This window comes from Patella vulgata, chromosome 5 (assembly GCF_932274485.2).
Source record: "Patella vulgata chromosome 5, xgPatVulg1.2, whole genome shotgun sequence".
NCBI classification, from domain to species: Eukaryota; Metazoa; Mollusca; class Gastropoda; family Patellidae; genus Patella; species Patella vulgata.
The window spans coordinates 26337058-26357757 of record NC_065883.2 but is presented as its reverse complement, the minus strand read 5'-3'; the positions used below and the strand labels follow the sequence as shown (position 1 = coordinate 26357757).

Sequence of the window (20700 nt, the reverse complement as noted above, 5' to 3'; positions counted from 1 at the left end):
TCCATTATTCCTTATTGTACTAGCCCAATCTTACACAATTTGTTGGGCGCCTAATACTTGTTTTTTTTTTACCTTAAATATAGACAATAAACAGACAGTACAAACTGCTGAACAAAATGCAAAACTAGTTGAAATGGGGTTTAAGTTTAACATCCTACTGTTCTGCACCAACTGGGCTAATGAAGACGTAAAACTAGAAACAACACAGATACATCTTGAGCACTGGTATAGGAAATGGATCAACCAAATTCAGAAGGCGTGGTAGACATATTAATAATACGCCAAAAAGTGATAATAAATAAAAAAAAATACAGTCCCATATTCTTTCAAAAAAGTAAAATATGTTCCATGTGAAAAAACCAATAGACATGCATATGCTTTCACTCAAGGTCACTGCACGCTGAACGAGGTCAAACGGGATACCCAGTCAAAATGCAGCACCGACTCGTTTTTTCTTTTCCGGGCACATGATCAGAGAGCATAATTTATAACATGCCGAATTCTACATCATCAAGGGGCATGCCCGGTGCGGCAGAGGGCATGTAACATTAGGAACCGTGCACGGAAACAGTAAAATCCCGCTATGTCGCAACTTCTCGTCGAAGAAGTATCAAAGTACACCGTTTTTTTTTTCTTTTCCGGGCACATGATCTGAGGACATAATTTATGCTGAATTCTACATCATCAAGGGCAGGTAACCGTAGGTACCGAGCACGGAAACGGTAAAATCCCGCTATGTCACAGCTTCTCGTCGAAAAAGTATCAAAGTACATCGTGAATAAATGCCACTAACCACAGTGCAGAAAAATCCAAAGAATAAAATCGTCCATAAGCAGTGGACCATTATCGGTAACTGTTACCGCTTATACTAACCTCTTGTTCATAATCTTCGAGATGTTTTTGTTTTTTCTCGATGTCTTCTTCGCGGTTTAGCAAATCTGCTTCTTTATCTAAAACTATTTGTTTATGTTGAAGATATTCCATACTTTGAGATAAACCTTGTAGTTCCGATTCTAATTCTGGTAATGTTTCATTTGTCATTGATTGTCTATAGAAAAATAAATGAGTTTGACTAGTATTGTTAAGATAATAACCATACTAAAACTAAACAAAAATTCGGACCCGTACGAATCGTGTTTATAAGAGTTCAATGACAGTGGAAATAACTTTACAATAAGTGCACAACTGAGTTCTAATTTAATTTTCCAGCTTCAAATTAGGGTATCCTCTAAGTCACAAATGCCTATGTAATCTAGCCATACTACTTTATATAAGCTAACCAGCAGCATAATCGCCCTAGCTCTTTAAAAATATTGTCAGCAGTTTAATGTTTTGAATTCTTAAAAAAGAATTCGTATGAAATCCGAAAAGCGTGAAAAGCAAAACTAAAAACTTTTTGACCATGGTAACAAGCTTTCAATCACACTGGTAAATCCTCAAAAGTAGCTGAATTTCGATAGGGTTTATCTTAATAACTAGTAAAGCAATCCTCTAGCTCGTGATAAATTGCGTTTACAAAAATTGTGAACTGATTCGCCGAAAGTGGTCAATGGCCAGAGAGGGATTTCACGGGCCTTTACTTCAAGAATATGGTATTTTGCAAGATTCAAGTTTCTTAGACTAACAGACATTCCCTGCCACCATCAATTGCTGAAAGTAGTCCAATTAAATAGAATAATGTTGACGTAACACGATGCCCATAGGAAACTCTTACCCTAAAATGGTAATTGCCCCGCCCTAATAGCTGACGCACCTATACTTTCTATGTAAGAAAGCGCGGGGTTAAATTTCCCTTAAGACAGCAATCGGAGTTCCTGGGGGAACATCATACCCACAGCCTCCCCGGCTTAGAGGCTAGGATGAAGACGTCATTTAGAGTTACTAGAGAAGACACCATGTGGGCTTCCTAGAGAGATATACCGTTAGCCATCTCGGCTTACAGGCCGGGCAAGAGCATCATGTAGAACTATAAAATGTGTGGCTCTTGCCACGTTTCAGTCGTTAGGTCTTAGTTCTTAGCTTGTTAAACTCAGACTGTAGATATCACAATAATATAATGTACTATCATAGCAATCTGTTTCACAGAGGATTACAAAAGTTTTCTAATATCTCTGTAAAAGATGACTGTCTCCAACACGTGACGTCACATCACGCGGCGCCAATCACTAGCTCAATTGTTTATATAAGATGTTACTTTACTTGTTCGGACAGAATGGTGCCATTTACTCATTTTAATACTCATTTACACTAAATGGAAAATAATTTTTACATACAAATACTTCAAACGTCTTTATTTATTTTTCTAATACATAAAAAAAATGTTTTAGAAATTAATTTGTCAGAGGAAAAAAGGTAATATTTGGGGCTCATTAAGTCGCATCGATGTGATCCTTATCAGTGATTGTAGGGGCCTAGCGAATATTCACTGCTGACCAGTGTGCTATCATAGATGTTGTAGTTTCATGTATTTCATATTTAAACATAGTTATAAAAAAGTGTTCCGGAGTTAATTGATTATATACACAGCGTGAAAATCCTGACTAGATAAGTGTCACCCTAGTGTTTCGGGCTGGTTTCTGGAAGTTGCTGATTAGGTAGTCATATCTGTGCCGTGGTATCACATCACTATTTTTTAATGCCATGACGAAGGATGGTCACGACGTAACCCTACCTGTAGTGTCACACAAAGTGTTCACAAGACGCAGGCGAAAATAAATAACTGTAAACATTCAGAGATTCCTATAACCACCCCATGATTAACTTATTGCGAGACCGCTGCTCCGCAAGTGACCTTGGAATTGGAATCTGTATTTTAATCTAGTGTATTAGTATAATTAGTAGATGAAGCACCTTCTGTTTTCAAATCAGATTTTGTTCATTGACATTCAACCTTTCCTGAGAGTATTACAAACCGAGACACGTAGCGTCCCGTGATAATAATTGACAATCTCAGAATAGGCCATGCATGTCAACCGATTTAGTTCTTTTGTTTTTTGGGGTTTTTTTTAATGAGACTTGATTCTCGTTAACACTGTTGGAATTTTATTGCTGCTGAGTTAAGTTTCAAGAATTGATACAATTTGGACTCCATTACAATATTGATGACGCCTAAGCTCCTAATATGTATATTAATTATTTTCAATGAATTCTCTTGAGTTTTCAACGAATATAATTCCAAATCTTACTCCATCAGTATGTTTTCTGGCATAAAAAGTAAAATTATAGAAACGGTTTTAATTGTCAAAAAAGTGTTTATTTCGGATTTTATTTTACTTCTATTGGGGGACATGTTTCAAGTCTCCGCGAAAAGCCTCAAATATGAGATCTAATATGTAGAACGTCAGAAACATACATTTACCTACCTGTCAGTAACTTGACTTAAGCTACGTCTTCTGTGTTTTTCAACGGCTTTTTTCTGTTTCTCTATCTGTAACATTAATTACAAAGAAAACACCATTTATATAAATGTTGTAATAATTATTACAATTCCAACTTCTGTTCATCTCCCTAATGATATTCACTGATCGTTCTGTATATATGCTATAAAAATAACAGATCAAAATGGCTGTCTAAAATCTACTTGGCAGACACTTTCAGATCAAAACCTTGTTCAACTTTTTGAGTCAAGAATAGGGAGAATTCACACTTGGATATGGAAAGGTGAACCATGACAAGAATCTTCCATTTTATCTCTGAATATTACCTTACAAGACTAAAGTTTGACCCATATCAGTCTGATTTGAAAACTTCGTTGATATAATAACTTTCCTTAAATACTTCTTGAATAAAACTCTTAGAAATACAGCTTATATCTCTAGCATTCTAAAAAGGCCATCGGCTATCTGGTAGTATCAAATCCTTATCAATGAAAGTATTACCAGTACAAGAACTAAAGTTTTGCAAGATATCAAAAACCTAGCATTCTAAAAAGGCCATCGGCTATCTGGTAGTATCAAATCCTTATCAATGAAAGTATTACCAGTACAAGAACTAAAGTTTTGCAAGATATCAAAAAACGAAACCACATTCAAGATATACGTCAAGCACCGATATTCTTTCTTGTATTTGAAATCTATTACAACATGAACATGTCATTAAGACGATATAACCATGGAAATCTTAAATATTGATATAACTTATGAGGTAACACTGTTAAGGCAATTATGTGATATCCGCGTCATTTATTATAGTCTGTAAGTCTTGAAGGAAATATTCCTGATAATGATTGATGACTGTTATTATAGTCATATCAACATGGAATTTTGTGGCCATGATTATATGGAGAAAATACACACATAGATTTATAGACAGAATCATTAACGTTTGTAAATACATGTGACCTAAGCCCTGGTTCCATCCACCATTTTTTATATTTATTAATGACTGAATTCTTTTTATAAAGTAGCAGGGCGAGGGGGGGGGGGGATTACAATCACTTTGTTTCGTACATTGTTTTATGGTGTTTCGGTTATAGCAATTTTTGGAAAATAAACATAAAAGTTATATTTTAATATTTATTTATATCAGTGAAACAAACTGCCGTGGTAAATATCAGCAGGGGTGATATTATGAAGAACACAGACTTATGACAAGGTGAAATGTAAAGGTTGTCGCAAATGAAATGGGGGGGGGGGGGGCGGCGGTAAATGACTTTGTTGTATCCATTTCACATTGTTAAAACATATTTTATATCAATGAGACATCCTACGTGACAAATTAAATCAGATATGACACTGTTATGTGGTTAATCCAATAAAATATTTCTAATTTTGGTCAAAACTTAAATTGTCAATTCTGGGGCAAATTTGAGATTTGTACACGCCAGAAATATGGTGCTAGATGTCTATTACAATGTAGCAAATACAGTAGCCATAAGACTTGATGATTCCATTATATAAGCGGTTTAAGAAAATCGTCATTATTTTCACAATAGTTGCCGTGCACAAGCGGCATTCGGCAAACATCGGGTCTTCCTTACATCTAACCTCGGCTGTATGATGACGGTAAGTGATATGTAGCTACATCCATTCAACTGTGATGCGGCTACCAGATTATTTATTAGGAAAACTTATCGCTTTTAGAAAGAAGTTCTGAAAATGGCGACGTTCAAAGAGTATGTAGAGTTTTCATTGCAAAGTTGTCCTTTGTTTAAAGAAAATTAGATAAACTTGAAAGGAAAACAGCTTCAGACATTGAAAGCTTTGTATGATGGCCAAGATTGAGTATCTAGCTTCAAGGGAGCCGCCTTTTTAATTAAGGAACTTGAAATTAGTTCCAATGGCGGATTTCCTCATACAGCCGAGGTTAGATGTAGGGTACCAGAGCCTAACGAGGTTTGCCAAATGACAAAAGGGCTTAATTCGCATGTTGTATAACGTTGCCACAACTACATCATTTCCATACAATTAAAATGAGACCAGCTGGTTATTCCACAGATAGGAATATTTCCTTTAATAAGGTCCGTTTCAGCTACGACCGTTACACTACTAGATTTGAGAATATGTCCACAGAATCGGAACCCTATCCCAAGTTCACTACAAGTAATCGAAGTGATGAGCGGCTAGTGGTATCTTAAACTCGTGTAAGAAATCATCTAAATTCTCAGAGACTCCTCATCGTTTCACTATGTAAGTAAAACATTCAAATTACGTTATTGGTATTATCCAATAACTGGACCCGCCATCAATTCATTTTTGGTTAGTCTTTGAAAGTGTGGGCCATCTTTCATCTTATCACTGAACTATGTTGTGCCTTTAACAACACACTGATCACTCTTCTCGGTAACACGCACCAGTTGTTACAAAAGTGGTGTTACTTGTTCCTGGCAGATCATGGTACTCTGAAAATGTAGCGAAGGCAAACCAAAAATGCAAACGTGCAGAACGCAAAAGGCGTCGTTCTCAATTATAGGTTCACCGACAAATGTACAAGGAAGATAGGTATAAGGTTTCAAAAACGCAGACGTGCAGAACGTAAAAGGCGTCGTTCTCAATTATAGGTTCACCGACAAATGTACAAGGAAGATAGGTATAAGGTTTCAAAAACGCAGACGTGCAGAACGTAAAAGGCGTCGTTCTCAATTAGAGGTTCACCGACAAATGTACAAGGAAAATAGGTATAAGGTTTCAAGAACTACCAAGGAAGATAAATCAAAGTACGGTTGAAAAACTAACCAATGCTTCATGAACAGGTAATCAGCGTTATTCATTTATAAAATCCTTATTAGGTATCACTTCATAAGCACGTTCTCGGAATATTTCTAAATAAGATTGATATACTAAGGAAGCAACTAAATCAGTGTAACTCAGAAACAGAAACTCTTATTTCAGCACAATCTGACTGATTTTGAGCCTTATAGTGAAGATGAAATCGCAAGGATTATAAATACACCCAAAAAGACACTTGCCCAATTGACCCTATACCAACCAAACTTTAACAGAACACATTGATCTTCTTCTGCCGGCCATTACAGTGATTATTTATTTATTTATTCATCCTTATGTATATGAAATAAGAAATATATGTTGCATTATATGATTGACAAAGTGACACGGGATGAGAATAGAAAAGTATGGCAAGTATGGTGTCATGAAAAGACCTTCACTTAGGATAGTCCATATAAAGCCAGTGATATAACATCCGTTGCTTATTTCCGATGGGGTCCAAAGTTGTCAACACTAGACTGAAAACAGATTGTTTTCCAGAATTATTTAAACAGGCTATAGTTAGACCTCTAATCCAAAAAGCTGGCGTGGATCGCAACATCCTCAAAAATTACAGACCCGTGTCCAATCTGTCCTATCTCTCCAAATTGATAGAAAAAGCTGTTAACAATGAGTGTTGGCTTTTGTCAACAACAATAACTTATTGGATACATTCCAATCAGCCCACCGACCTCATCACATCACTGAAACAACTATAGTTCGGGTGTTGAATGATCTCCTGCGGATAGTTGATGGTGGTAAACTTGCATCCTAAATCCGCCCGATTCTTGTTAATAGATTACGTCAATACTTGCATATATCCAGGCCCGTGACTAGCCCGGGGTGCTGATGGGTCTTCTGGGGGCGACGATGTACCTACACTTCAAGGTCCAAGGCGAACGGCACCGTAGACGCGCTTCCCTTCGAAGAAGGGTCTAGAGAGCTCTCCCCCCAAAAATTTTTGGAAAATAGGGTTTGCACCAGAGGAGAGGAACTATGAACATGATGGATTATTATTGGCGTATTATGTATTATAAAAATTTGAAGGAAGGAAAACGACTTTAGCGTACCTATAATAATTTATAAGAGAAATTAAAAGTTCAGAATCGGGTTAGAGTGCGACTTGTTTGAATTTTGTAGGTTATCACGCCTGGTGAGGGCTTGAATCAATCTCATCCACATCGTGAATTTGACCTGGAAAATTCATACAATATCTAGTTGGCTTTCATATGGTTGATTTCTTCGGGTGTCGGTATGCGGTCGGTTTCTTGGTTGGGCGCACATGATCTCGTCACAGATCATTGCGTCCAATGGAAAGGGCACCTTCAGGGCGCCGATTTTATACACAAAATGCCTTGGTGATGTAATAAGACAGCTTCGGGATCACGCACTATTCCTACGCTGATGACACCCAATTAATCAGTGACGCATATTAAAATGAAATTGACGAGTCTCTTCAACAGACAACACTCTGCTCTAGTTCTGTAAAATCGTGGATAAAGGAGAGTACATGTAAGCTCAAACTGAATGATCACAAGACGGAAGCCATGCTTGTAGGGACATATCAACGACTAAGTATAAACCAAGTTCAAGTGTGGTAATCTGTGAAACCGACATTCAGGTCTCAGCATGTTTAAAGAATCCTGCTGTGCTACTGGATTCCTCGTTAACCATGGAGAAACAGGTCGAACAACTTTGTCGCACGTGTTACTACAATCTCCGATGTTTTGGCAATATTCGACACCTCTTGGCAGTTCGGGCCTGCAAGCAGCTTGTTCGTGCATTGATATTCTCAAGACTCGATTACTGCAACAGTGCTTTATGTGCGAAATTCAAATCACCACCTCCAGAAAACCCCTTTGTTACTTATTATCAGGATAAGATATTATCTTTCATCCGTTAAGAGCATGGAATATGGATGGGGTGATCGCAATCACAAATGTACATTATTATTATAATTTATCTTGTAAAAACATTATGGTATAATAATAATTGATCAGAATACATAAATAGACTAAATTTGACAAAAAAAACCCAAAAAACCCCAACAACAACGGTCTGTTTATTGTCAGCATTAACATCATTACTAACGGCATTGTGTCTGCTATTTTAGGTTTCTTAACGATAACTAAGGGTTTTGCTGTCGTGTTTTATATTTTAAAAATATAATTAGCGTCAGCTAATCTAATAACTATCAATATATCTCCCAATAGATATACCAGCCCGAAGTTTTGCTTTTAATGTGTCTAGTTTTATTGTAAATTGGCCAATATAGCTCAATATTATCAAATTATATGAATGAAACATCTATAATGCTGTTCCCAATCAAATGTTAAGATGACTAACTTTTATATATTGACTGTCATAAAACAAATGTTAGTGTCTGATATTTATTGTATACACCATCAGGGCATCCGTATATTCAGATACAATGCTTACATTAATAATTTAAAATCATAAACTTGCCAAATGTGACCCAGAAGTGTTATACCATTTTATAAAGATCCACCGAAAGGATTTTAAGTCCCCAAAAAAAGATCGCATCGTTTGGGTTGATAATACCCCCACCAGACAGGGGGTGCGTCCTTACGGCGACGGAAAATAGTCTCAAAGCACTCAAGATCACCATAAGCGTGGTGCTGTGGTCTCTATGGTCGCCAAAGATCGCCGACCAAGGTTCTGCGATCTGACCTGGAAAGCTGTAAGAACGCAACCTTTTTCAAGTTTGTAAATTTTTGGGACATTTTCTCGTGTTGTGTTCACGTTTGCCAGCGACCTTGTGTATTTTCTAGTCGCCGTTCGGTCGCAGCAGCGCAATAAGGACGCCACCCCGGTCTGACGGTGGCATTATCTTATGGTAAATTGGCGAGTGTGCTGAAATCGGTTACCAGTGCCCTGTTTTCTTGCGAGCAGATCTCTTGATAAGTTTTTAAGGCGTCGAAAAACAATCGATTGAGTTGATTAGTGTTTTATAATAAATTGGCGAATCTGCTGGAATCAGTTTCCTAAAGACGGAAATTAAGAGTCTGTATTAATTTGTATTGATAGTTATAATAGTAAGTTACTGGTCAATGTAAGCCCCATTTCAACTAATACAACACGAGTTTTGTCCTATCACAAAGTAGAAATTAATAACCCTCTCATCCTTGATAACAATATAAATAACTATTGATCGGTGATATTAACCATATTAATCCCATACTACTTCTACAATTGCGGCAATAAAACCACAGAGTGACGATACTTTCACTGCTGGTGGCGTAGAATAATGTTTCATCTGTCATTTATACCTTAATTATTGGATTACCCGCAATAAGAATAGAAAATGTAATCATTAGAATCATAGTAGCGACAATAAGAAGGTCAGATATACGCTTTAAAAGAAAACGTATTGTTGAAATACACTCAGATTCCCGATCAATAGACCTATCCTTCAACCAAGAAATCATGGCCTATGATTTTAAAAATTTCAATCGGTATTCTGTTGATGATTAAACGTTTTTGTTTTACTATATTTGCGCACTTTTACGAATATTTATTATCGCTGTGTGTTACTTCTATGTCCGTTTAGTTTTTGCTTTAAACATACGCAAGACTTTAGGACGCTAACTCCCATTTCATACACAATAAGTTAAATAATTGAACGTTATTACTAATATGTGGGTGATGTTGTGGTGTGTTGTTGGGGGGGGGGGGGCTTAAACCGTTAAAAATTTTCAAACGTGATTAAGTTTTATAAAATGTTATTGGTAAAATTTATTTATATCTCGGCATAGTAAAGTTTCGAATATCGCGGCCTTCAATGTCACGAATGAGGTAGATATAAATAAAAATAACAATTATTAGTTTCCATAAAACAGTGAATAACATTTACCGATAACATACGTATATCATCTGTAGCTGTTGAGTTACAGTAGGAATTAGGTCAACAAAACGTGTAGTACTGTGCATTGATATGCGTCGCTGGTCGATATGGAAAGTACACGTGAAAACTCCCCACAGCCGACGTGTGACGCATATTCTCCTCTCCTGCTACATATTTTAATAGACGTGTGATCGTCTAGTATTGTATCTGGTTGTATTTATGATTCTCTTCTTAGGATTCCTTTCCACGTTGTGTATTTTCTTTTTAATCTCCGCCGCTAAGACGTTTGTCTACCAGGTACAACAATGCTACAGTTCATTTCTACATTTTATATCAAGCACTGGATACATATGTTACAAGCATAAGTTACATTACAATACTTAAAATTAACATGCCTTTCTCTCCTACAACTAACTCGCAGATGTGTTTACTGACGGAACACACTACATCATATGGCTCTCCGACAAATCAATGGGGTCTACTCAATTCAGATGGTATCTCTTGAGCCTCAACGGTCTCTCCCAAGAAATCCACACGATCCTGCTCTCTAAGAATCTAGCCGCTGTCTGTGCTCTAAGGATCTACATGGTGTCTACATTAAAATTTTATCTGTTCTATACGCCCAGATTCACAGCTATTAATTATTCTATTGACTAATTATGATGTAATTAATTATGTGATTGGTCACTCGTGCCAAATATGGAATGGTGACTTTCCTACATGATATTCTGGTTTCACCCAGAATCGGCTATGTTTATCAATTACAGCTTTTTTTTTATGTGTCAACCTATCATTCACCGAATTCGAGTGCGTGAGATATGAATGCCCTGTCTATCAATATGGTACGCATAAGGACACTTTTATTAATATAATCCTATTATTAATTTAAAGGAAAAAATTCTACAATAGTTTTACAGACGATGACTCAAGATTCACCATTATAATTTAGTATGTCATACAAATTTCTAAAGCTTTATATTTTGCCACTAAGAGATACTTAGTACCTGATTAATTGACAGTGGAAATCCCTGCAAGAATCTTTGTGAAAAGGTGCGAAATACGTGATAGAACTCTGCACACCACAAGGGCTAGCTGAACGTCAGGAATCTGATACGTTTTTGATCCACAGTCGAGAGCTTTGACACCCATCTTGCAGAAACTTCTTGTTTACCAATATTTCATTGAATCAAACTCACGTCACAAAGAATGAACCCATTAAAATGTGCCCGAAAGCATGTCTGATTATTTTAGAAAACAAAAGATTGATTGAATTTAAAAGAAAACTGTTGACATGGATTCAATGAATTTTAAACATCATGACCGAATATGAAGTTGCTGTAGACTAATCATGTTTGTTTAATCTATGAATGGTTTGACAGGTTCTTGAACCATTCGACGAGGGCTGGCTGAAAAGTTCTAAGCCTATCTGTGAAAGACCTTTACAAAGACGATGGTTTACATTTATGTTTCTACGTAATCCCCTTCGAGGTGTACACATTTTTGCCAAAGATGTTGCAAGGCCTGAATGCCGGTCAGGAAGAAGTTTTCTTCAGCTACACTAAAAATGACGACCGGCTAGTTCCTTTTTGGAAACAGGTCTCATACATGGTTATAAATCTGGCCAAAAAATCATCAGGAATCTGGCACGTTTCTGATCCGCAGTCAAGAGCTTTGGCACCCATCTTGTAGAAACTTTTGTCATTCATTACTCATTGGCGATAATGTGCTCAACCCTCTTATGAGAGATGCCGACAACACTGGCAGTATGTCCAATGGTCAATCGTAAATGCTTATTCATACGCTCGTTTGAAAGAATTGGTCATTTTGTGGACTGTTGACGTAATAAATAATAATAACTTATGTCCAGGTGTATAAATGCTTAGTCATATGGTCGTTTGAAAGAATTGGTCATATGCTCGTTTGAAAGAATTATCTTGTCATCTGAAAGTGGTTATGTTTCCATTAGTGTGTATTAGTGTGTATTCGAAAGTGATGGAAATGATTTACAAAATGGTCTATCACAATGGGTGGTTCTTGTTGAGGAATTGAAAAAGCTTTTTTATATGAGCAAACACCGCGTCAAGTTTCTAGTTCGTATAAAAATAATGGTGCATTTACATGAATCAACCTGGGTGTACAAAGACTAGAAATAGTTTAATTCAATTCTCTGACGTAGAATGTAATATATTTGGGACCGGCGTTATGTATTTGCTGTTTGTCTGATTTGTTTTCACGCCTGAGAATAGGAATTTCTACACACACTGCCAATGCATTGGGCAAGCCTAAAGTTTGGATTGCAAGGCGGTGGTGGCAATAATCATTAATTCGCTTTTTTGTCATTCAAATTCAGAAAATGATCTGTCTGTCATCTACGATCTGGTATCATCTAAGTCCATTTCGTTTCTTTCTAGTGCAGAACCATCTTGTGCTTGCGACACGCTATTAGGTTATTACCATGAACAATTTATGGCTAAATGGTATCTGCTAGAAATGACAGATTAAATAATTAATGAACCAGACAAAGTAAGAAATGATATAAGCTACGTTACTAACTATGGACATGGTTTGAAAGGGCACTATCTATAGTAACCTTTTGACAAAAGAAAAAAAAAACAAGTTGTAAAATCAATATCTATTGTCAGTAATATTAAAAAGGTGTACTAATAATATTTTAGAGTGGAATCTAATTATAGTTATATTTCATTGAGAACCGAGATCCTAAATATAGCCATCACCACGGTTGGAAACTATATTCTTATCTTACGAGAAACTATCTCCGAAGGAATACACTTTTAATTAAAAACTCGATAATTAATCAAAATTAGCCATCTATACATCAAATTTCTTGTGATGGCCGAGATCACAAATGACGGAAACTAGCTCATATTCCACACTTCTTATAATTATGTATCAAGCTAAAAAAAAAAAAATAAACGTATTATGTTTGTAAAAATGGACTGGATACTGTTATAATTTCAACATTTCTGCAATTTGGTAACAGCATATTTGGTAATACATTTCCCATTATAATATTCGCAACTATATGTTACAATAAGGTATTGTTGACCTTGAGCTTCCTGTATTTCATTCATGTCATTTTCTCCACAAATTGATATAAATAGGATACTGAAGCGTATTGTGGTGTTATTGATAATTCGCTTCATTAACTACTGCAACTGTAGGCCTGAAATTGAGTGTCGTAATTTGTAATTGGTATATCTTAAGGACTAGAACCGCCTCCATACTTTTCACAAATAATTCATCTACAGCTCGTTCAAAATTTGGATGCATCTCCAGGGAAATGAATAAAGTGATTTACTTCTCATTATAGTCCGTTCTACAGCTCCATGTCATTAACAAGTTCAAATAGTCATCTTAAATATTTCATCACCTTTCAAGCAGACAAGATGTTATCACTGGATAGGTCATTGACATAAAACTGGGAATACCTAAATTATTGATAGTCACAAAACGATGATCGATACGCACCAAAATGTTAGTAACACCAGTCTCGATCATCCAATAGTGTAGACGCGTCTATCGATATGGTAAGACTATTGCAATTGGCATTGATATCTTTTGATTTACTTGTCTTTGTCTACTCCAAATATGTAACTCACAAACGGGTAATCTCCCCCAATAACAGTACAGTATTTAACGTGTTTGGGAATCTAAGGGCACGTTTAAGAAAAGCGCGTTCTGGATCTTCGACGATAGCAGAATAATAGTGCGGTTGATCTTGATTAGATAGCCAATCAAATATTCTGATAAAGTAGTCAAGTCTTTAACTCAAAATCATCCAAATTCTTCGACATTGGAAATACAAATTATTTGTCAATTTAAATCAACATTGATGTTGTGATCTTACCGGGAATATATGGGCTTCTGATATTCAATATTTAAGACAAAATAAACATTTTACCATTGGTACATGAATCGCGTAACATAATGTGTTTCAGCGTCATTTGTAACAAGAGACTCGAAGAACGAGACTAGGCATATTCCACAAGTCATGTCAAACGGTGACGCCATATTCTTATCTGAGGGCATACGCAATAAATACTATCGGTGTAGACTGGAATAACAAGACGCTAGAGATTGCCCTTCGGTCGAGATTTCTGACGTATTTCGCCGAATATAACTGATTACAAATTACAGTAAAAACAGAAACGATTGGATGTAAATCAGTTTATATACATTCATATTACATTAAACATACATTATGCAAGAGCTAAATCTGTCTATTGCAGGTCTTTCTTTAGGCCTGAAATGTTATCTAATAAATTATTAATTAAACATTAATTAACCTATCCAGACCATAATCAACTCTAGATGGCATCGCTAGCCTGCGATCTTAAGTGGATTGTGAGCCGATTTACTGCATAACTTTCCTTCACGATTTAACGATTAAGTGGATAATCGAGACTATGCTGTTTATCGTACTGACTTTAGTAATGATGATCAAGGCTAGCCGGAAATTTCAACCGCTTAGTTCTCGGTTCATATTGGATCAATTTGAATGAAATTTTCAGCAAATTGCCTATACATTATCTAGCTTTTAACTATTACAGTGAGATCTGCCAACTCGTTATCGAATCTCCCATAATGTATCTTTAATATCTGTGTTGCGACCCATTTGTGTCAAATTCTAGGTTCCAAATATCAGCGACTTAGCTCCTTTAAAACGATTCTTCGTATCACTGGTTCTGACAATGTGGTTAAAATCTGATTTGTTGTATTTTATATTCTACTGGGCTTACATTTACAGAATACCTGAACATCTTACGCGTGTACTCTAAAGAGCCTCCTTTTATAAACTAGCATACGTTTTGGGGATCATATGGCTAAGTGGGTGAGACGCTGGCTCGCTAGCCTGGAGGTCGGGTGTTCGATCCCTGCATTGTCCGAGAAAGTTCATCCCGATTTTCCGGCGTGGTTTCCCCTTGTCAGTGATGCAGGACGGAGGGCCTGACAAGGACAGCTGTCTAGTCGTTCGGATGGGACGAAAAACCGAGGTCCCGTGTACATATTGGCGTGCACGTAAAAGATCCCTTAGCGGTTGGAATTCGATATATGGGTAGGCCGTAGCGCCAGTGCCCGTCTTCATTAGCCCAGTTTAGGAGCAGAACAGTAGGACGTTAAACCCCATTTCATTTCAGCATACGTTTTGTACATACATATAACACAGCCGACCTCGGGCGTGAACGGCAGTCGTTTTGAACATCTATGTCTTATGTAGTGCAGAAAATCAGAACCATAAAGACGAAACGAAAAACAGATATACATGTTTTAAAAACATTATCAGATTTAGATTGGATAGGTTTAATTGGATTCGACCAATTGCTGACCAAGACAAAGTAGATAAACTACCCGAAAATAAAACGAAATGAAATGCTGTAAAAAAAATAATCATACCGCATTTTAAAATACTCCGTGTAGGATAACCACCAAAGTACCCCATGGACAAAATAAACGATTGTGGCTGTGTTTCAATGTGGGAGACGAAAAATAGCATCCTTAGTATGAGATGTGGTGAATAGAAACTAATAAATTTTCACGTTTAAGATGGCTGGCAGTAGTCGTAATGGCAATCGCATTTCCGAATAAAGCTATACTGAGAATTAGTTTTAAATAAAAAGGAAGTGAGTCTACTTATCAACCCACAACATTTTCTACTTTTATAAAAGCCATGTGTCAATACACGGATATACTTAGTGTTTATTTTCGTCAACCGTGAACGATTTTATCGTTTATAATGGTTCTCGCTGATTATCAGTTCGCTTATTTTATTCAAGTAAATTTGGAGGATCGCTGAATCGATTGTCAACAGTGATTTTATAATCTGGGAAAGGTAAAGTTTTTCAAGAACCTCATGAACTAACCTTATCAACTCGCACACAATCCAAAATTTTAAAGTTAAAGATTTATTTTTTGTTTTTGTCAACTAGCACAAAACATGGAATTTTAAACTGAAAGATATATTTTTTGTGTGTTTGCTAACTCGCACAAAACCCTAAATTTAAAAAAAAATGTTTTTAATCCAAAGTTTATTTTAAATTATGCAGAAGTCGTTTCTGGTTTATAAAGGTTTTTTTATTTTGTAATTTCCATTTTTAGAATCTAAATCCAGTTGCTAATTTGTTTGAACTTGTTGTTTAAAAGCACTTCATACCGATTTTACTTTGAAAGTTGAACGTTTACATGATACTGGCATTTAGAAAAGTCGCGGACTAATGACCCGCTGCTTTGTTATCAGTAGTTCGTCTGTCCACGAATGAAATTGTTTCACTGTAGTTACTCGTTGATGGATGATTTATTCAGTAATATTAACCATTTTTATCGGCATGTTTCAGGAAACACCGAACTAATTATTTTAATGGATGTCAATACAATCTTACGCAACTAATATGAGTCATCGTCATCGTCCAGGATTTATGCTTCCTAGCCATTTAACACTTACTGTATACCACGTACACCACGCCATCACTCCGGTTTCCTCCCACAGCTAAAGATCCCTACGCGCAAGCGAATTATGGAAATAAAATTGAACCATATGTTAGTCCCGAAATGACCTAGTTTGTGTCGAGTGGACGTTAAACCCCATTTCTCTCTCTCTCTCTCTCTCTCCACGCCATCACGTTCTACTATCATATTGTCCTATAATTAGTTTATCGGTTAAGAACACACGTGCATTAATATATACATTTATAACAAAATCAGTTGTTGTTTTCAAAAGAAAAACATGCGCTGATAAAGAAGAAGTAGAAAACATAAACTGTTCACCACGAACGGACGCCGCCGCTGTAGAAAGCCATTTGGCTTAGAAAATGGCCGAATTCTTATCTAACGCGGTGCCAAATCTAAATTTGATTGAAGATGGATTTGGGTAAAGTCTATCAGATATTTCTTGGTTCTTATGTCACACACGTAGACCTCCATTTTCAAGGCTTTAAAATTGTGAAATAATTGTATTATTCAGTAGACGTGAACATTTTAATTTATTCTCATAGGCTGAAATCCTGAATCGGTTTCAGTTAATTCTTGAAAACATTCCACCAAAAGAATAACGGATATCAAGCACTACCGCGGACAAACTTAGAAAAGAGAATCACGACACGCGAGAATGCAGTATCATGTCAAAATGCCATTCGTTATCTGAACTGACATAATATGGCACCGACCTATCAGATTGAATATTTGTTTTAGCAAGTGTAGGAATCAATGTTTTATGATTCTATAATAACATATGAAAAAATAACGGTAGGCTATATCAAAATGTCAATTATACATGACAATTTTCTGCACCCTATACAGCTGAGTTACCGTGACTTTTTACGATTTATGTAACGACGGAAGAGAGTTGACAGGCGTGTCAATGTTTTAAAATCTAGAACAATTAAAGGATTTAAGACACACTTGCCAATGTTTTAATATCTAGAACTATTAAAGGGATATTAGACATACGTGTCAATGTTATAAAATCTAGAACAATTAAAGGGATATTAGACACACGTGTCAGTGTTATAAAATCTAGAACAATTAAAGGGATATTAGACATACGTGTCAATGTTATAAAATCTAGAACAATTAAAGGGATATTAGACACACGTGTCAGTGTTATAAAATCTAGAACAATTAAATGGATATTAGACACACGTGTCAATGTTATAAAATCTAGAACAATTAAAGGGATATTAGACATACGTGTCAATGTTATAACATCTAGAACAATTAAAGGGATATTAGACACACGTGTCACTGTCAATGTTATAAAATCTTGAAAATTTAAAGGATAGTTTGCAAACGTAGCAATATTTTAAAGTTGAGAATATTTAAAGGGATAGTATATGTACATGCGCAAATCTTGAATATATTAAAGAAACAGTTTACAAATTAATCAATGATTTAAATTATAGAAGATTTAAATGGATAGCAGACATGTAAGTTCTGTGAGATTGAAAGACTACTAAACACGCGCTTTAATGTTTAATAGGATTTCTAATAAGTACGTTCACTTTGAAGCCAGGTTATCACTAGATAACCCCTATTAAATATTTACATATCGGCGCGCCTCCTAAAACGCAATTTAAACTAACATTTGATTAAACTATTCATAATTGATGTTTGCTTCAAAAGGGAGGGTTTAAGCATTCTAGATATGTACTATGTTTAACAATATCTATATTTACACTATAACCATAATATTGAATGATGGTTGTTCCAACATTTACACGACTATTTACACTACTTACACTAAAATATGACACATATCAATATTGATTGGCACCTTTAAATCTATATCAGTTTTCTGGAGCAAGTGGTTGTATATGGTAAATTAGAATTGACTTACAAAAACAATCCTTTTATAAGTGACGTGACGGGGCATACTAATAATAACGCTCTCTATTTCAGGAATACCTATTACCTCCAAGCGGATTTGGGAAGGAATTGTCTTGATGATGGGAATTAATTTTGCAGTCTTTTGAGAACACCTTGTAGATCAGATTAAATTTTGGCATTTTTTGCATATTACTTTTATTATTACATGTACATATATCATTACCTTTATTATCACATTGAAGTAAAGGGCCTATATTCTCGTGGGGGGGTTGGATGGCTGAATGGTTAGCGTGCGCGCGCTGTATCATAAAGTCTGTCATTGAGTCGACTGGCGTGGTTTCGAATCGATGGTTGTACGTGACAAGGAGTAGGGTCGCCTGTCCAACATCGTGGGTTTTCTCCGGGTCCTCCGGTTTCCTCCCACTGCTAAAGACCCCTACGCGCAAGCGAAATAGGTAAATAAAATTAAACCATATGTTAGTCCCGAAATGACCTAGTTTGTGTCGAGTGGACGTTAACCCCCATTTCTCTCTCCCTCTCTCGCCTATATTCTCAGACTTATTGTCACTCGTGTGATATTAACTATTTATTTACATTACCTGACTATCTTATTTATTTTTAAGGAAGTTTAGTAATAACTCATATTTGTCCTAAAATTTTGCATGTAATTTTTGCTTTTCAAAATGCTATCTATATCAATGGTGTAAAATGTCAGGACTAATTGCAACGTAAATAGCAAATATTGTAAACGTGTCAGTGGGGTTTATCATGTAATATTTGTATGATATTTACAGAATGATACAACTTGCAAACATGAGAATGCTAAATGCATTTCATTGTGTGAAGAGAATTGTTGCTGCTAAATATCCATTTGAAATCACGTTCTGGCAATAAAACCCAACGCCACACCTTTCGTTATATTAATATGTTTAAAAAGAATACGTGAAAAGAGAGCAGATGATTTTAAATAAAAAAACAAATGATTATATTTGCCGGATTCGAAAATTCATATGAAGGTTTTTACATCATCGTTTATTTTGTTTCATTCCGCAAACCAGATTACTAGAATATTCCACTCGATCATTAAAACTACAGTACAAATTATCATCCGAACAAATACTTGGTGGCTTTTATTCTATTAACTTAAAGAACTAAAGATCTGTTACCAGGCAACGAACAGGGCCGTAACTAGCTCAGAGCAACGAGGGGGGAGGGGGTCTCAGGGGTGCTGTAAAATTGACGGATAATGTATATCTATTTTTTTTATGGTCGACAATTTTTTCACCGGGTGGGGGTGGGCGAAACTTTTTGCAGGTTACGGGCCTGGCAACGAAACATACGCCAGCAGCAGCTAATGTTAGGTTCCCACTATCACGATTCGCGCTACGATTGAATTCATGGTTTTAATCGTGGTGATCCTATCAGGTCGTATCATATAGGGTGTCCCATGCAGCCAAAATTTACCCTACTGAAAGTTGAAATCGACACGGCGAATGTGCACGCTTCAATGGCTTGTCTCGGAGTGATTTCTAGCTAGTCACGCTGTGCGATAACACCCAGCAAAAGAGTCTATGAGTCTATCGCACGTGAAATTCTCTACACATCTATCAACTATATATAGCCGTAAAAAATCTATTGTTGACCATTCTGAATAGCAGTAATATTTAGCTTTTTGCTTATTACAGCAGCTTTAGAAATTACGTTCGTCTTATTTTTTAAATTGCTTTATCATTAACTATACCGTTAGGAGCGACATCTTTTGGTTTAGTACAATAATATCTCTGAAACACTCCGGTTAGGCAATAACATGATACTAGCAGTAGTTTCATTTTACTTTTACAAGATTCTTAAAACAATTGTTGAGTTGCCTAACGTACGTGTTTCTAAATTCAATTTCTTGCTCCAGCTTTCTATAATGTTCCGTAAAAATATAATCTTGATTATCCCGGCTTGTCAGTCAGGCGGAGAATGGTGAATAGACTGGTTAAGGGCACTCGTAACCATTTTTCAGTCTATTATTTATTGATGGTTAAATGGTCACAGCTTATTAAGTGCAACATGACCGTTTATTTAGTGACTATAAATGTGTGAAACCGATTTAAGGCTTGGTATATAAATATCGTGGTGTAATAATTGTCGAGATATTTGGAGATATTTATTTATGGTGGGGCACCCTAATCATACATCGTGGCCAATCGTAACAATCGTGTTGATCGTATCGGAAGGTATCCGAACATATCTGCACGCACCAGATCGTGAACTCAATCGGGACAATCATATCGTAACGCATCG

General features: G+C 36.1%; 1 protein-coding gene across 2 annotated transcripts in view; it reads right to left on the bottom strand.

Moving 5' to 3' along the window:
* The window catches only part of LOC126821842 (lamin-like protein), a 54589-nt gene that overhangs the window by 8393 nt on the left and 25496 nt on the right, over nt 1–20700 (bottom strand). For both annotated transcript variants that reach the window (XM_050550357.1, XM_050550358.1), the window contains exons 5-6: nt 3363–3427; nt 874–1048 (exon numbers count right to left, since the gene is read on the bottom strand). In XM_050550357.1, coding sequence (XP_050406314.1) covers nt 874–1048; nt 3363–3427 — 240 coding nt within the window. The remainder of the gene's footprint in view (nt 1–873; nt 1049–3362; nt 3428–20700) is intronic.